Genomic DNA, 18252 nt, shown 5'->3' on the forward strand with positions numbered 1-18252 from the left:
GATTTTCACATTCATACATCGCACCGACCGTCTGAAATAGAAAATGCTTCTCGTCCTGCAACACACTGCAAGATTTGCCTGTGGTAATTTCAAACAGGGAGAGCAAAGCCCCTCGCAATGGGGAGGACTAGAGCCCAGTATGCTCCCAGTCTACTGAGTACAGTCAGTCTCAGATGCCATGTCCAGCCACTGCTATTTTTATAACGCACTGCGAGACAGGGCCACTGTCGGTCATCGCACTTCAAGAAAAGCGTCTGGTTGCGAATTCAGGGAGAGATTTTACAGTGATATCTTTACTACTCCAGGTACAAACCGAGTAAATGCCCGATTCCGTAAATCTGACCTTCAAGCTGAGCCAAGGTCAAACTGGGACTTAGCCTGCCACCATTGGCAGCTGCTGCGTACGGCGGGGGTGCCCATATCTTGAAAGCAATCTGCAATGCGGACAAAGTGCGCAGTCGCGTGCACCTAATCTTCAAAGCGACCTGCGATGTGCACAAAGTGCACCAAGCGCTGGTAGCTTCATATGCACTGCACAACGCTTAGTTCGTGCAGAAGAGAGACAAAGCATAAAGGTCAATTCGCTCACTGCTGCTGCCGCTCTGAGTGGCCTCTATGTGTTGTCTTTGTCTTGTGGTGCAACTGTAGACGCAGTATTTGCTGATGGTGCCGAGTAGTGTCCGAGTCCTTTCCCAAAGCAAGAAAAACTGTGATATCACTCAACAAACTTGGTTTAACTGCGTACAACCACGGCAATTTCTTTCTTGTATAATTCCTCTAAGCTTTTTACAATGCCATGATCAAGAATGTCGACACAGCACCGCAATAGTTCGGCCATACTTATTCCAGTGACATGAAGGCCTCGGCAACGCAGAACCATAAATTAATTCACACTGTAAATGTTTATGCGCCTACGCCCTATCCCTGCATCTAAGGCATAAGGGCTGTGCACTGTCCATGATATGCACTAGCTGCTGAGTCAGGCAGACATATGCCCTTTTTGTACAACTTTGTAACAGTGTTGAGAGTGTCAAAACTCTTTCTAAAGACTACAGGTTAAACATCACTTGTCATGCTTACTCAAGTTCCCCAAACCAAAAACTTTCTAATCAATGAAGCCTAATCTTAAGGCATTTTGCCCCCTTTTATTTATATATAAAGACAAATTCTGAATAAGTCCACATTAGTCACGTTTGACATCCAGATCAGCGATGGCCGACCGCACAGCCTCCAGCACTTTCTCGTCCGCCTCCAGTACTCCGTCACCAGAGCTGGCTAGCCGCGACGTTGATGCACTGGCACCGAGCAACGTCTCGGCCACTTCACTCTTCACCACAAACTTGCCACTGCTGAGGTCGAGTTCAGCAATGCTCGAGCACACAGCTCCAGCAAACTGGTCGCCCGATTCACAAGGCCGCGAAGTTGAAGGGCCAGCTGCCAGCACAGCCTCGACCAAGTCATCTGGCTTTTGCGTGGATTCGTCATAAATGAAGTCCAGCACACTGATGTTGGGACACAGAACCTCCTCGAGTGTGTCGCCGGCTGTGGCTCTCAGAGAAGTCGATGCACCAACATCCAGTACAGTCTTGGCCAGCTCATTACGCTTCTTCATGGAGTTGGCAAGCTTGTACGGAGGGTCTATTGGTGGCTGCACAGGTTTGCAGAACTCATAGGCCTTGTCCTTCCCGAGCTGCACAAAAGAAAGGCAGCTTTCTGTGTTTCACTCCCATTTTCATTTTCAAATCATTTTCGAGTAGAAAGGAGTAATGACTGGAAAGGCAGAAAAGTTATGTTATAGAGCTAACCAGATGTTCTGTTTGATAAAACTAAAGCAAGAGGAACAACATTAGGGTGAGAACAATACAGGTGGGCAAAGTGCAGTCGCAAGGAAGCTTTAGCTGTTGAACCCAACATCAAATTTTTTGCTAAGGGGACAGAAATGAAATACTTGTACAAGTATAATGCTTTCTTTCATTTTTTTTCCAGGCTTCCCAACATGACAGACTTCGTGTTGTAGTCATAGCTTTGCTTCCAATCACGCGGTTCTCACCTCCCCTCCCCCACCTTCAGTCTAGCAAATTCGCCCTTCAGCATGGCATAAGCTCAGCCACTAAGCAACTAAGCCATGCGGAGAACCCCACCTCTTGAAGGATGATGGGATGCGCAAGTTCACGAACAGCAAGAGAGCATCCATTTGATGCCAACCAAGAAGAATGGCGACAATGATAAGACATAGTCCAGCTATGGTAATAACGCTCATCCATGGAATATAGGTCAAATGACACGGTCCATTCGGGCTGCGCAAGTCCACAGCAGAGAACACTATTGCGTCCGATGTACTATCACGTTCAATATGAGCTGCAACACGTGAGCCGTGGCCACAGCTTCGCTCTCTAAAAAAAAAGTGGAGAGGGTTATGCCATTCCAGAAATGCGCGTACTCCCATGCTTTACATCGTCTGCTTTCTTCGTGGGGTGATAATACAGTGGCCTGCAGAGCAGCGGGCCACTGTATATATTCGCAATGGAGAGATGGCTGCCTGGTGGGAGAGCGTCGCTGCAGCCACGACTCGCACGTTGCAGCTCATATTGAACGCGATAGCACATCCAAGGGGAATCACTGGGAAAACGTGGCTATGCTGGTGCGCATGCGCATCTGGACTCTAGGTGTAGCATACTGCGCTTCATTGAGGATCACTTGCACAACGTGATGCACGCATGCATGCAAGAACGGACCCCTGCGCATGCGCAAGTGGCCTTGCGCGGGTGTGCACCATGCCTAAGCCTATTGCGCTACTCCAAATGCCCCTTCTAAGCCCATGAAAGCTTACTTGAGCTGCAGACTAAAGACAAACACAAGTTAACTTAGGATTCATGTAGAGCAGCACTTCCAAACACTTGCACATTTTTTCGATAGGGAGAAATTATAAGTGGAGAAAAATTAAGGCCAGATTTTTGCATTTCCCATCTGTAAAGTTGCTGCGCCAGTTACGAACATGTGACGTCACTCTTTTTCTCGTTTCACGTCGTTTTCTCTGTATTTTCACATAGTTGCTCAGTTTATCTCAGAAATGCGGCTAAAATATGCTGGGCTAAGGGTCCACTTGCTTTCACACCAATCCAATATTTATGATGATGATAAACAACGTGGCCCCAAGCAATGCTGTCAAAATCCAAGACGTCGTGTTGAGTCTCTACAAGAACCTCAAGGTAGCGGCGCCACTTTAGTTCCAATTTTGCTTTTCTGGCGTATCAAACTTCTGTAGTGGCCTTTAAAGGGGCCATGACACATTGTGAAGCTTGAATGATGTGTTCCATTTTTAACCTGTACGTCTTCTGGAGCAAGTTGGCATAATTTCAGCATATTCGGTGAGGCAGGAAATTTCTAAATTTTTTTTTATACCGTAGCTGGACTGTGCAGCAGTTTGGCAACACTATGGGTGACAAAATGAAGAGCATTATGTGTGGTCAATGTGCATGGTATATGTTTCGTTTTTACATATTCGTCTCTACGGTCTGTCCGTGGAAAGTTCTAGCGGGTGAGGAATTTCGGCAAGTGCGGGCGGTTTGGGCAGATTGCCGGATTAGCTGTGTGTGCAAACTTGTGTGGCCGGAGTGGTGACGCCACCTGGTGGCACCAAGCTCAATTAGACAAACGTAGAGGTAATATTGCAGTAACCCAGTATGTTCTACTTCACTGCTGGGGCAAATTTTCGGCAGCGCTTTAGCTGTCTAGATTTACGCCAACAGCAAAGTAGAATATACTTGGCTCTGTGTTTGTCTGGGTGAGTTTTGCGCCACCAGGTGGCGTCACCATTTCAGTCGAACGTACATCTTCCGGAAGTGCTTGGATTTAAAGTGGACAGAAACATCAACCATTAGCGGCCGAGAAAGGCAAGAGACGTTTAGAGTATTGGTGGAAAAACAGCAGGAAAGAGACTGATACGACCAGATTACAGGCATAGGTGGCGGTACAAGATAAACAGAGACGTTTTGAGAAAGAAAAAAAAAAGATTAAGAAGATGGATACAAAAATGCTGAAATGAAAAGCAGGCTAGGTGACTATCTGTCACCACCCAAACTCAAGGGGATGTCAATAAATCATAAGGATCACCTCACGTTTACATACCCGTTCATCCAGCAAACCGCCTACACTTGTCTGAATACCGGACACACTAGAACTCGCTAGTTTCTGTGGGCGTTCTCCAGTGTGTGGTTTTTATTGCACGAGTGAAATAATTCCGGGCACAGTGCAATGGCAATTCCCTTGCTCTGCCGTTGAGTGTCACAGCTTCCAGTGCAAGGAGAGTCCTGGGGATTCTATTCTGGACATTGTAAAGTTCCGTTATATTGTTGAATTCACAATTCTGCAGCTTAGTTTTTTTCCCTTTTTTTCTTTAATCACAAGAGTGTTTTTTCTCTAGGCCTTTTGCAGAGTTCTGTTTCACAGAAACTAAGTCACTGCCAGACAAGGCTCAAAACGGAACACCACATATATTGAGTCATTGTACAGTAGTCAACTCTACTATCCTTGCAGATGCCGACTGCTGGCTATTCTCTGCAAAATTGTGCAACAAAACAAAAAATGTTATCTATATCCAAACTACAATGAACACACGCTTTCAAGCTTATCATTTCATTAACAAACCAAATTCTTAATTTATTTGGCTCTTTCTGCAACGTTAAAGCAAATAGTTTTCTCTGGTTCTTTCACTCATTGTCATACTCGAATGGGCACATTTATCAGTGAACACCAACTAGCTTATTGAGACATACGTGCTGCCGCGCGAGAGCTTTGTAGTGTCTAGAAGCTTTGGAAGGTTTAGATGCTGTAGTCAGTGGCAGATGTGCGTCCTGCTTCTCTGCCACTTAATATTTTCTTGCCTTCTGCTCTCTAAATGTACTAAGCTTTCGTGGAGTATACATTTCAGCCTCACATAACATACTTGCAAACCTATTTGTGTCTACCTTCACTGTTCCTACGGCAGTTGGAAGCTGCGGATTCTGTAGTACCTAGTTTAATTGTGAAATCAAATTGGCTTAAACTTTTTTTCTTCAATGGCCCTGCACTTCTCAACACCGCACAAGCCATGCCAAAATGGCGGCCGCTGCTATGGGAGGTGCTTAGAGGGAGCAATATCAGCTTGAAATTTTGGGCTAAAACGTGTGCGCTCTGGTTTTGTGCATAGCATTATATTGGTCCCTGAGAATAGTTAGACAACCATGTTATGGTCCCTTTAACCATTTCTCTTCAGTGTCTCATTTACACCTCAAGCAGCATTTCCTGTGCACAAAATCGCACGGCGACTTCCTCGCTACCACTACATGTGCCAGGTGCATGAAGTGAACAGCGGTGCAACCACACAAATACCGCCGCTCACCACAAAACTAACATTGCCAGAAAACAGAAACAAAGCGCACCTATCAAAGCAATCTGTTTTCTGCCCAAAAAATACCACCAATGATTACGGCCCACGTCATGGCAGAAGCAGGCATCACCCGTTCACTCACCATGCTAGGCCTCAAAACAAGGGTAGCCCAGCCGTGGCATACATACATACTAACCCGTATGGGATTGGTAAATTAAAAGGCGATTGGCTGAAGAGATTAGATGCACTTGTGTTTGGTAACATTCTCTGGCATTGGCTAGAAGCCCTCACCCACATGAAAACGTGTCTACCTGCGTGTCTTTCTTCTACTAACATCATGTCAGTGTTTCACGTGCAAAATGCACCTTGCAGGTCAGCTTTCAAAGTCAGTTCACATAATCCGTAATTCATTTTTTCATTTGTTTTTTGTGGTGGAAGGAGGAATGTCCCCTCCTCCCTAATGTTTTATTTATGAGCATGCTATACTTGCGTAAACATGGTACTCAGACTGTGCACATGTTCCCACTGCCTAGATGTAGCTCTATTGTGTAAGTGATCCTACCCCCTTCATTCACGCCTGACCTGGCTGTCCCCCCCGCCCCCTCCCCCAACATATGTACGCAAACACTCCAAACAGCAGCCAACATTCACTCACCTCAAGAGGGTACGTCCTGTCAGAGTCAAATCCATCAAGATCTCCACAGATGACAAATGGAACCATGGTTCTGTTTGGCTCCTCAATTGTAACTTTCACTGGTAATTGCAAAGACAGGAGAGATTCATACCACAGCAAAAATGGCCAGAGTCAAGCCTGTAGATTCGTTGTAAACATTTTAAATGAGTAAATATGCAAATGCACTTCCTATCCCGACAATATTATCAGCAGGAGTTCCAAGACTTGAAATGTCTCACTCACTGCCCAATATCCCTTTCTAAATTTGTGTACATTTTCATGTTCAGGGAAAAGAGTATGCTGCAAGTGCATGAGTGGAAATAAATTCTGATGTTATGGAAACAATGATGGGAACATAAAGTGGTCCGACTGTCACATCCTGCAACAATCGCGCGCCTTAAGTTTTTATATCAACTCTATCACAATAAGCTGAACCTGAATTCCAGTTTGTATTTGAAGCCTCCTGGAAGGGTTTCACCATGAACTAACCACAATTACACTATAATGCCTTATGTGCCAAGAGTTGATGTCTTTAAGCACTCTTTCATTGTCAAGAGAATTGTTGAGTGGAATAACTTGAATTCTTGTGTGTTTCCGAGCAATAACAGGGTTGACTCTTTTGAAGAAAACTTGACTGCATTCTTTGCGTGAACTTTGTGCTCTGTATTCCCACCTTGTAACAGCCCGGCAGGGCTCACAGTATTGGAAATAAAAAATAAAAAAGAACACAGCACTTCTCTGCATGAGCCCCTGCTAATTCTAGTGCAAATTATTCTATAATGCTTATACCTCTCAATGCTCTAGTATAACTTAGTTGAAAAGAAAATGAGCGAGCTGAGGAAATGTAAAGGCTAATATTACCTTTTTCTCTCCGGGTTCAAATACTTTTGCCCTTCAAGTTCAAATTTGCTGAGCTAAGCAAAACGCTCTTGTGTCTGTCAAACTAAATGAATAAAACGGTGCATTTAAATGTAAACACCAAATTTCAGTGGCTCAAGCTTGCAAAATTGATGCAAATCTCAGCAACGTATTTTGAAAATTCCCAAAATAGCGGCATTACGAAAACAAACATGTTCAGAACCTCATAACTCCCCAAAATGAAGATGTTGCAGATCAGTGAAGTGCCACTGATAAGAGATTTTTGGAGAGAAAAACATCAACACCCTACATTGCAGTTTACATACATTTGTTACTACAAAAAACGGAACATAGGTAGACCCTTGGCTTTGAGGCAAACAAAACTGGAAAAAAACATTATTCAATGCCGTTAAATACATATTACTTCATTCCATCAAAACGCTTATTCGTCATCACAGACAAAAACAGCATGTGAGCCATCAAGATTCTTGTTTGGGGATGGCTGCTAGTCATTAATGACATACGAAGCACCTAATCAGTAATGTCCAAGGCCTTTGTTATGCAGGACTAAACATGTGCAACACTAATTGGGCAGTCAGTGACACGCACTGGGCGCCTAAGGTGCGTGCAGGCAATCGCTGCAGCTGACTGCAGCGATCCTCATGTGACTGCCAGCTATTCACTCGTTTTGATGGTTCTAGTTCCCATCAGTACCCAGGTTTTTCACACTATGTTCGCTGAGTGTGGTGGTTGACAAGAACTTTCTTTTGCACTGCCACATTTGCCTTAACAAGCAGTCATCCTCGCATGTGATGTCCGCCGGCTAGAATTTGTAGATTGCAATATGTTCCATAAGACAATTAATCAAAATATTAATTAGTGAAGTTTAATTAATTTATTAATTATGCAAATAAATATATTGAGCAAGTAATCGAGTTGACCAGCTCATGGACTAGAATAGCGCTATCTGCCACAGGCAATATTGAAAAATTCCATAAAGCTTAAAAATCACCCTGTAAAATGATATCTACTAAAACCATGACAATGCACTGAAACTAAACGAGCTCGTCGATGGCATCGTTACAAAGCAAAAAGTGCTTGCCCTTGGCAGTTTTACCAGAAATGCGCAGACAAACCTAGCTCGTCTAAGGCATGGAAGGGGTTAGAATTGCTTGAAACATTTGCGCAATTCAAGCATTTAGCATTTATGAACATGTATGCAAAGACAGGAAATGAAAATGGCCTCTGAAAGAAAGCTTCCCTCTAAAAGGGAGTGGGAATCAGGATCAGACATGCAAGATCACCATAAAAAATGCACTCACAATCTTCCATGGAGCCAGTGAACATGAATGGCTTGTAACCTTCGGGTGGAGAGTAGCGGCGACAGACTACAAAAGACTCTGAAAACACACAGGCCCCTATTAATGCATCTGAAACTGCTTAATTGCTAACTAAGGTAGCATTTGGCTGCTGGCAGAAAATTAGATGGAAAGTAACTCGGCCCATGAGGCTTTGCTATAGCAAAGGAATGATTAGATGTTGAAAGCAGAAACATTGAAAGTAAGGCTCTCATAAGTGAAGAGACTTTTTGTCATTCTTACAAAAAGCTCTTAATTCAGGGCCTGCATGCCATGTTTCCGGAATCTGCAATCAATTTTCTATGCAGCCATGCAACAGACTCTTTTTCTTAATGCAAAAATGTGTTTATTTGCATTGCAGATTTGCCCAACAAATCAGTAAAAAAAAAATGCACATAACGGTGCTTGCGTGTAGAGTGTACTTTCATCACTTGAGTCATGTCTGTCTTCTACATATAAAGCGCACTGACTGCAAAATTGACTAAAGTGACACCAGCTCCGCAAAGTGCCTTGATAGAAAGATAGCTTTACAATAACTAAAGTGGTCAATAAAAGGAAATAGTGTAGACTTCTGTGAAGTTGACTTCGTTTAATCCCGGCTGAATGTCCCGGCCGGCATCCACACATTTCTATGGGCCCAAAGCTTTAGGCCGAAAAGTGCACATAGGACAAAACCGCCTTTTCAACATTCACATGCTTTGCTGCATAGCACGGATATATTGCAGCGAAGCTATTATTTAAAAAATGTGTAGCAAAGCTGACTTAGGAAAACCAGCAACCATTGTGCACCAATTCTCCCTAAGAAATGAGGTACACATTAGATTTCTGCTTTGTTTAGAGGCTTTAACGCCATTCATATGTTAGTTTGCTGCTCTGGACAAATATAAAGTGGGCAAGCTTTTGATTCGGGGGCGTGTACAAGTCAGGCAAATACTAGTGCCAAATGAATCAGTGATGTGTTTTGGCATTTATTTTTTCTGAAGCTTAATTCGAGCCGCTGGATAAATCAATCAATTTCAATGCTCCCGTAAAAGTCGAATTAACAGAAGTCAACTGTAGCATACAATAATTTACTCCTCCGCACCCCATTTTTAGATCGGCACTAAAGTGGTTAAAAAAGGCAGAACGGTCGGCATCACTTTGGACAAGCCATACCTATGCTGGAGTTGCGGCTGCTCCGGGGCTTAGCAACGGTCACATGTTCAAAGAAGAGTTTCAGCTGTGCATACAGCAGGGTCACATCCTTTCCTCGAAAAATCTGACACCAGAAGAAAAAAAAAATTATTTGTTTACTTGATTAATTTAACAGCCCATATTGAAGCAACACAGTGTTGTGAAAGGTACCAGACAATGGTACTACAATAAGTGTTTTGTTCGAAAGAAGTGCTTACACAAATTTTCAAAATTTCAGAAACGTTTAAAAAATGACATGTAGAAATGATGGTGGGGAAGCCATTTTAACTTGATACAAAAGTTGTTCTCTAGATGCAAGACCTAGCATCATGGACATTATTGTAGCACCATGACACAGAACAGGATTTGCTGACACTGTGTTTATAGAGTTTGGATTTTCCTATAACACAAGATAATGACAAGTTAAAAATGTCATGCCAGTACTTCCAAATTCTGTCTTGCAAAGCAGTGCAACAGGACATTCACAATGTAACATCCAACTAGCCCGACGGAGCACTGTCAATTTTCACCACTTGCCCTCCCCTTAATGCACCACCTAAGTTCAATGCGCAAGCCTTTTTCAATTCTGCCCTTGTTTAAATGCCATTGTGACAGCTAGAACTTGCAACAGTGACACTATGCTAGCCAGCAGAATGACAAACCACCAAGCCACCATGACACATTAAAAAATCATTTTGTTACAAGGCTAATGAGCAACATTACTCTGATACATCCAGAATCTTACCCAAAACACTTCAACATCTTTAAAGAACAATATGTGCATGAAATGGCATACATGTCAAGCAGGGTATTTTCTTCCTTAGCACTAAATTTTAAGGAACATACAGAATCTCTAGAAGTATTTCTTGCAGCTTTGTTTAGATTAATTTTCAAGCACACCAGCCCTCATGGCCCCACCTTTTACTAGCGGCATTCACATGATGTCAGAGGTTCAATCCCTGTATGAAGCGATGGTATTTTAATGAGATTTTAATACAAAACTGATTATGAATGGAGACAACGGTAGAAGTTAACCATGCAAGATAGTTAAAAGTAATCTGGAGTAGACTACCATCATGGTGCTTCTTTTTGAACAGGCATTGAATGATTCAAAAAGTTTGCCCTTTAACAGTTGCTATTTTTCGCCAAGAATGGTCTCGGAACAAATCATTTTGGAATACCGACCTCACCAGCTGCCATGGCAGAAGGTTATGGATGCACTGTTAGAATTCTAAAGGACAACAAAGCTGCACAAGCAAGTTTAGCACCGACTAGTATTAACTGTAATCCAGTGCTGCGAGACTGTGATCATGTGTCTGTACTCTCTCTACTTTCGTCTTATCCTTCAGCCTCCCTCTGCCCAAGCCACGGTGAAGGATAGCATAGCGTATTTTTTTTTCTGGTTAACCTCCCTGCCTACTTTTTCTTTTGTAATCTATCTCACTTGCCGAGAATGGTAATAGAAGATGTCAGAAAAATATTTTGCTCCAGGCTGCTGTCTACACCTTCCAAAAGGGAAAAAAAAATTGTCACGAAATGCTATCTCATCCTAAAATATCTTAATGACACCACAAATTTCATGACCCTGTCATGAACCACAACAGGAGCCATGATTGATGATAAGGTAATCTCACCTAAAGCATGCTGACAACACCATAAAGTATATGACCCTGTCATGAACTACAAGGGGAGCCATGACTGGCAACAAGGTAAGCTCATCATAAATAATTCAGGGGTTGAGGCAAATTCCTACGGATTACATACACTAGTTACATCATGGTAATGTTGTTTATATAGTATACAGAGTGGCTGTTTTAAATATAAAAGCATGCAATCAGCACAACCATCTTACCTTGGCTATGTAGGTGCCACCAGTCTTCAGGACATGCGTGGTGATATTCAGGGCCTGAAAAGTTTTGAGAATAAACTGTTAGCTACCTGCAAGCAATAGCATATGACTGTGCTATTGTTGCAGCCACTTGTGAACAAGCCACAGGGAACAAAAATCTTATTGTAACAAACTACCCTAAAAATTCAAGCAGAAACTCCTCTGGGAGTCGTCGAAGTATTGTGCCATTGGCTCATCTCCATGCAGCCCTGTGTCATTACCAATGTTATGAAACTTGATGTGACCAGTATAAATGACAGTGCTGCGGTGACATAACTGCTGCGGACGGTGGCGCCAGGTGCACTGATGACATTCCTATCATTACAAGCCGTTATCACTCTTCAGTGCCTCATCCATCCGTGTCGAACCATTATGAATTGTTATCAACCATACTCCAGCGGTGGCTGCATATGGTGTGGTCGTGCCGGCTCCATCTTAAAAGCAATCTGCGATGGGGACAAAGAGCACTGACTGCCAGCAGCTTTGTGAGCACTGTGTGCCACTTAAGAAGGCCTGTGCGAACTATGATGATAGGAAGCACAAATTCACAGATACTAACAGCGATAAGCTTACTGAACAAGAAATTTCTATTTAGTTATCCCTGGCAGTATATACTGACACTCAAAAGCTGATGCCACTGAGAGATACATGAGCCCTTACCGACAAAAGCAGCTCAGCCTGAATGTACTCATCAATATCGTGGAGGCCAGTAACTGTAAAACAACAGAAAACAAAAACATCATGACTTTACAGTCACCTACTCTGTCACATTCTGTTTATCAGCACTTTGGTAAACTATAGAAAAGTGATCGGCAATAAGAAAAGGTAGTGTTTGTAATCATGACCTCCAGTTCTGCAATTTCTTTCATGGTTAAATAAAGATGTGCCTCTAGGAGATGGGCAATCTCACATGAACAAGGACATGAAAAGTAATACAAGGCATGCTATGGTGCGCTTGGAAAAAAGAGAAATAATATTAATTATGAGTTTTCATGTCCAAAAGCAATACAATACAAGGGCTATTGGAGATGCACATAATGGAAATTATTGTTGATTTCTACCAGCTGGTGTGCTTTAACATGTCTCTAAATTTAAGTAAATCAGCATTTTTGCATTCCACCCTTATCGAAATGTGGCAGCTACGGGCGGGAATCAATCCAACAACCTTGTGCTTAGCAGCACAATGTCATAAACACTCAAGACACTGCAGCGGGTAAAGGGGAGAGGTCTAGGCAAGCTACCAAGACACTAGACTCAAACAAAGTCTAAGGTGACTCAACTGTTTGTCATAACTTAACCACCACTGAACACAGCTCTAGACTTAAAATTACCTCAGAATGAAGAGCACACAACATCTGGTAAACAGGCACCTGCATATTTCATTTAAAATGTTTGAAAAAAAATTTCAAGCTTACTGCTGCACTGTCCTTGCTCAAATTTCACAGACAGATTGCATTTTGATGTCTTCATCGTTCAGTGTAACAACTGGCACAGTTAATTGCCTAGTTTTAAGAAGAAAAATATGCAAAGTTACGTTCGTTTATGGGGATGCAAACTGCTACTACGACGGCGCTAGCATAAACTTGTGTTACTACCTGCCGGCAGCTGCAGAGAGCAGCAGTTCAGAGAACATTGCCGCATGTTGCCCGTTCCCCTGGAACATGCAGTATCACATGACGTTTCCTGATCAGGTGCTTTCTATGGCTGCAGGCAGATGGAGACAAGTCTGCTCTAGCATTGTATTTGCAGCAGCAATTTTTCTCACAGATGAAAGCAATTTCTTATTATTTCCTTAAAGCACAGGGAAGTAACTGGGCAGAGTGTTACACTGAATGACATAGACTTCAAAATGCAATATTTCTGCGACATTTGAGCAGGTACAGTGCAATTGTAAGCGCAAAATCATTTTTCAGACATTTCAAGTGAAATAGGTATGTCCCTGTATGTCAGAACAGAACGAAAACACTGTGCTAGGCTGGAAATCTCGAAGTCTTCCAAACTCAGCAAGCCAGATGGTGGGACAGAGACCTCCACGCACCTAGAAGTGGCAACAACACAAGGCTCTGGAGAGGTAGCATTATTACGTCCTTCTGAAAGCAAACCCAATAAATTTGGCCAAAGTGCATTTCCTTTGTGCACAAATACAATGCAGTGAACATTTTGTTACTTCTGACAACTCTAGAACTTATGTCAGTGGCAGAAAGTCTTGTCAGTTGCAAAGAGGTTGCAACAAATAAAGCAGGGAAGAGGCACAGGTCAAAAGTGTGTTGTCCTGTGCCTCCTTTTTGGTATGTTGTGTTGCACTATTTAAAAAAAGAAAGAGAAAGCTCTACTCAATTTTAGCCTTTAGGACAGGTGCATAGTATGCTTTAACAGGACAGATGAAAAGTATTCACAAGGCTCATGCCGGTTGAGCACCAATTCTCTTTTAAGTGCATGTAGACCATGGACCACCTGTATTTGATGCATCATATGCACCTCCGCTGTGCGTGGCACATGGCGCACTTTACTCACCATCCGGCGCGCCGTCGCAGACAACCAAATCTGCCTTTTCACCCTCAAAGTGGCTGATGATCTTCTGAGCTGTCGAGACCTAGTCCAACGCAATGGAAGGAAAAAAACAGAAGGAAAAGACTACTGAGAAGTGAAAAGATTGCTAGGCAAATGCTAAGGCTTCCGTGGCATACAGTGGGTCACAGATTTGCGGTAGCTACGCAAGGCACTGAAAAGTGCACATGCGCGCGGCAATTAGCATCGTTGGCTACATGTTGTACAGCGCTGTGGCGAGATGCGAAAACAAGTACAGAAGGGAACCATTTCTTTCTTCACTTGCATCCCATCTCGAACCTATTTTTTATAATCTTTCGTATGGTATGCCCATGAACGGGAACTGTTTTACTGACATTCAATATGGGCACATTGAATCTAGTACAGCTTTGGAAGGAGTCAGGATTAACGGTGAGCATGACAAGTAGCATGATTGCCCTACCATACTTTTCCATTCTCTGCAATGTGTAGGCAATAGAAGGAACGGCACCACACTCTTTTGTTTTTGCATCTTGCAGCAGCGCGATGCAACATTCGGACGATGAAGCTACCAGTCACGTGCTCCTCTGTTTCCTTTCATAACTATGACAATAATAGATCCAAAAATGGTGCCTCATAGTTAGAAGCGCTAACAGAAATTATGCGGTTTCAAACTTGTTGCGTACATATTAAGGCACTGCTCATAAGATATGTGCAAATAAATATGTTGCTAAGTGCCATGCATGTTATTAACAGAAGAGCTGGATGGCAGCACCACTATATGGACATGTAACAGCTTCTCTTTTTTTGTGTGTTGTTCTTTATATAAAAAATTCACGAGTTGGAAACTTATGAAATGGCTTTGCTGTTTGTAAGCATAGAGCATGTGAAATAGCTGATCTTGCTACTACATCTGAGTCAGTTTTCGGAGTTCAGGCACACAGTCCACATCTACAGACACAATGAAATTCATCAAGAACACTCATCAAGAACAAATATTATTAGCCTGTTCTTGTGCTGTCTGTCTTCAATGATGCCAAAGATGCAAGAAATGGGGTATCTGCTTATTTATCAGAGTACCTAAAGTGTCTTTACAGCATTACAGTGGAGAGGGGGAGGAGAACCAAGAAAAGGGAGAAGACAAGCAGGTGAATCAATGCGCTAAACTAACAGCAGTATCCCAAAATAACTGTACACAACCCAATATTGTACTCGGGGTCAAAGATGGAAACAGAAAAAGTAAACAATGCTGTGCACAAACTTAAATAAGGCAAAAAGGGGTGAATTAACTACCAAGAATCAAAAGGACCCTACATACATCCATCAATAATTAAAGGATGAAAAGAACACTTCATTTGAGGCTGATAATGACAACAACATCCTATGGCAAACGGTTCCAATCATGGATCATTCTTGGGAAAAATTACACTTGAAAAATCTTTTTTTTTTGCTTCTTATTTGTAACTTTTATAGTATTGCTGGCAAAGATTTCATTTTACTAAATATTTACTAGAAATTTTTAACCGGTGTCTGAAAAGAATGTGTAAGTTAGACAAATGGCCCACTTCCCACCTCCTCACCTCAGTGATGTCTCCCTGCAGCTGAATGACTCCTGGCAAGGGCGCCATGGCCTGAAGGTCCACGGCCACGATTTTCACGTCATCTGGATTCTCAGCATTGCCTCTAGGAGGAGGGAGCAGAAATTTAAACAACAGTCGCACATTATTATGTAAATTTTCCATGCTATCTTAGAAAATAAAATCTTTGAACAAGAATGAATGACTCTTTGTGTGGTTGACTTTGTGGCTCTTGTCCCTATCTGTTTTGCATTTGTGTCGGTTCCAGTATTTTGCACTAACACCCACTAGTTAACGCTTGAATCCCTTGTCATTTAGTCACCAAAGTTCTAATCCTTTATGTAATGTGCTCACCTAAATGGCACTAAACCCACACATTGTCAAGCTAATCCAATGTATTTCTTTTGAAATCTGTTAGGCTCATGAAGAAGATCTCGTTAGTGCAGAAAATTTCAATCTAATGACAAGCTTTTCCTCCACAATTCACACTGCCGCCAAATTATGGCAGTAATGACATCATCCTGTGACATTTCAGATTTTGCACCCTTTTCAAAGGTCTTTCTTGAACAAGCCTGGCAGGTTGAAATTTGTGAACACAGAATAAGCCTTCTTCAAATATGAACAGTTAATCGAACCTGATCACTTGTTTGCACACACTTCAGCATGTATCACAGAGAGCTTCTTCAGCAATGGAAGAGTGGTGTCACAACCCCTCTTTCATATTTGCAATGTTGAAACGCCAAGCTTCCTTGCCCACAGCTAAAGCTACCTGCTTATGTGCTTGTAATCTATCAATCTAAATGGACTTAATAGGTCTATCCAGTTCATCTCCACTCGTTGAACCTTTTCAGGAGGTGCTTAACTGTGCCACTCATCTCACAATGTAAGCAGAGTAACATCTGCGTGTCACCATTTTTTTTCACGAGGAGCAATTATTGTGTACAGTTGAGTTTACAACACTTTCAATACTTGGAAGAGAGAGAGTACAGGCCTTGTGCACTCTGCAAAGGAACGACAGGCACGGAACTGGTATGAACAAGTGCACGAGATGCAAAGCACAGGGCGAATGTTGAACGATAAACTTTGCAATTATGGTTAAACTTTTTCATTATTGCGGTTATTCAGGTTCACATAAGCAAAATCGAGCAAATGCCAGTGCCAACATACCCATTCCCCTTTTTCAACAGTGAAGGGAATCGCAGACTTGACTGTTCCAACTAAGACAGCATTTGCATACATGTTTATCAGGAATTGGAAGGTTCCAATATTTGGGCTACAATTTTCAATCTATGCCAGGCCCTACTTGAAAACCAACATAAAGGTGCATTGGCTACAACTTGGCTTTCTAGCCTGAAAGTAATTAACATTTTTATTAGTGCTATAATGCTTTCAAGGAAACAATTCCTTTTGCTATTATTATATATACAGTCAAATGGAGCACCACAGGCCAACTTAGCGTTCACTAGCCTCTAGCAGGTGCACGGGTCTAATAAGCTTGGAGTATCCTGGAAGCTGCAGGTATACTGGAAATGAATGTTCTACAACAGCACGAGTTGTGAAGGCAACAGCAAGGATAAAACACTTAATAGTCGCTACTTAATCTTACACATTATCAGGTTAAAAGCACATGAAGTCTTGAGCTAGTTGACCTTTATGGAACTCGGGTATAATGACTATCCTCTCTAATGAAAGTCACCTCCTCTTTCAGGTCAGATGAAAGTTAAAGAAAATAATGAAGTGCACATAAATGTTCATCACTGATAGCGTCTTACACCTCAATGCCACAGTGTTGCTATGGGATGCAAGTCTGACCAGATTTAGATTTTTAAAGTGCCCCGATATCTCAACAAATGAGAACTTCTGCATTCTGCTTACATAATGATGCGGTCGCCGCGACCCGGAATCGAAAGCCGCGACATCGGGCTAAGTAGCAGAACACTGTAGCCGCGAGGCACAGCAGTGGGTGCACTGAACATACATGCACAATGTTAATGATTTCTCGTTTGCGGGCGTAATTCTTCAGCGCTTACAAAAACAACGTAAATTTATCAAAAGAGGCACACAAAACTCACCGGAGTTTTCTCGACAGGACTTGGCTCCAGCTTCCAGGAGCGGCGCACAGGTCGACAGCTTTCGTGACACCTGTACGAAATGCTAGCTGTCAGTGCAAAGCAGGTACTCCTAACTTCAAAACACGGCTTGGACGTCGCTACGAGCAACGCCAAGCTCTCAGAGCTCTAAGATCGTCAAACACCATTCAAGTATGGCGCCTTGCTTTTCATTCTGAATGTTTGTAGGGAGGACACTGTCACCGAACGAGAGTCGAAAGGAAGTTACCTGTGAAGATGTCGAACTCTTCGTTGATCTGCAGCAATTTGAACGCGCTTCGCGCTCGCCAGCCTTCTTCCTTGGCCAACCGGTAGTAGACGTCGCGCTTGTCTTTTGACGAGCGGCCCATTTTTCGTGAGTTGAGCGGTCTTCGAATTCGTGCAAACGCAGCGAAAAGTTACAGCCGACGAATGGAAACGACCCACATCACCTAACCGCTGCACGCACAGCACGTGGTCGCCATTTTGTACAACAGCAACAGAACAGTGGACAGATGGAGCGACATGTCACGAGCTTTGAAGCCGGTGAAGCAACTGACCTACTGAATCAGTTGAACATTATAATAGCAGTAATAATAGTACAGCAGTGCACACGTAACGAATAAGTTTAATACTTATGTAAGGAACCATTTCAACGGCTAACGGCTTCAACCCCGACATTTGAAGAACCGGTGGGTTTTCACTCCCGTGATATCAGACTCCACGATTTATCCTCTATTCAAA

At 42.7% G+C, this 18252-nt stretch overlaps 1 protein-coding gene across 1 annotated transcript; it reads right to left on the reverse strand.

Moving 5' to 3' along the window:
• Positions 1–1125: 1125 nt before the first annotated feature.
• LOC126539211 (tRNA (cytidine(32)/guanosine(34)-2'-O)-methyltransferase-like) lies at positions 1126–18176 on the reverse strand. Its single transcript, XM_050185959.2, has 10 exons — positions 17759–18176; positions 17494–17563; positions 15425–15527; positions 13833–13911; positions 11979–12031; positions 11283–11336; positions 9413–9515; positions 8222–8299; positions 6024–6121; positions 1126–1690 (listed from the first exon to the last, which is right to left on the reverse strand). Exons 1-10 carry the CDS (start codon positions 17877–17879, stop codon positions 1184–1186), a joined length of 1266 nt encoding a protein of 421 aa, XP_050041916.1. The 5' UTR covers positions 17880–18176; the 3' UTR covers positions 1126–1183.
• Positions 18177–18252: the final 76 nt, after the last annotated feature.

The sequence above is a fragment of the Dermacentor andersoni genome, chromosome 11, assembly GCF_023375885.2.
Source record: "Dermacentor andersoni chromosome 11, qqDerAnde1_hic_scaffold, whole genome shotgun sequence".
In the NCBI taxonomy this organism is placed as follows: Eukaryota; Metazoa; Arthropoda; class Arachnida; order Ixodida; family Ixodidae; genus Dermacentor; species Dermacentor andersoni.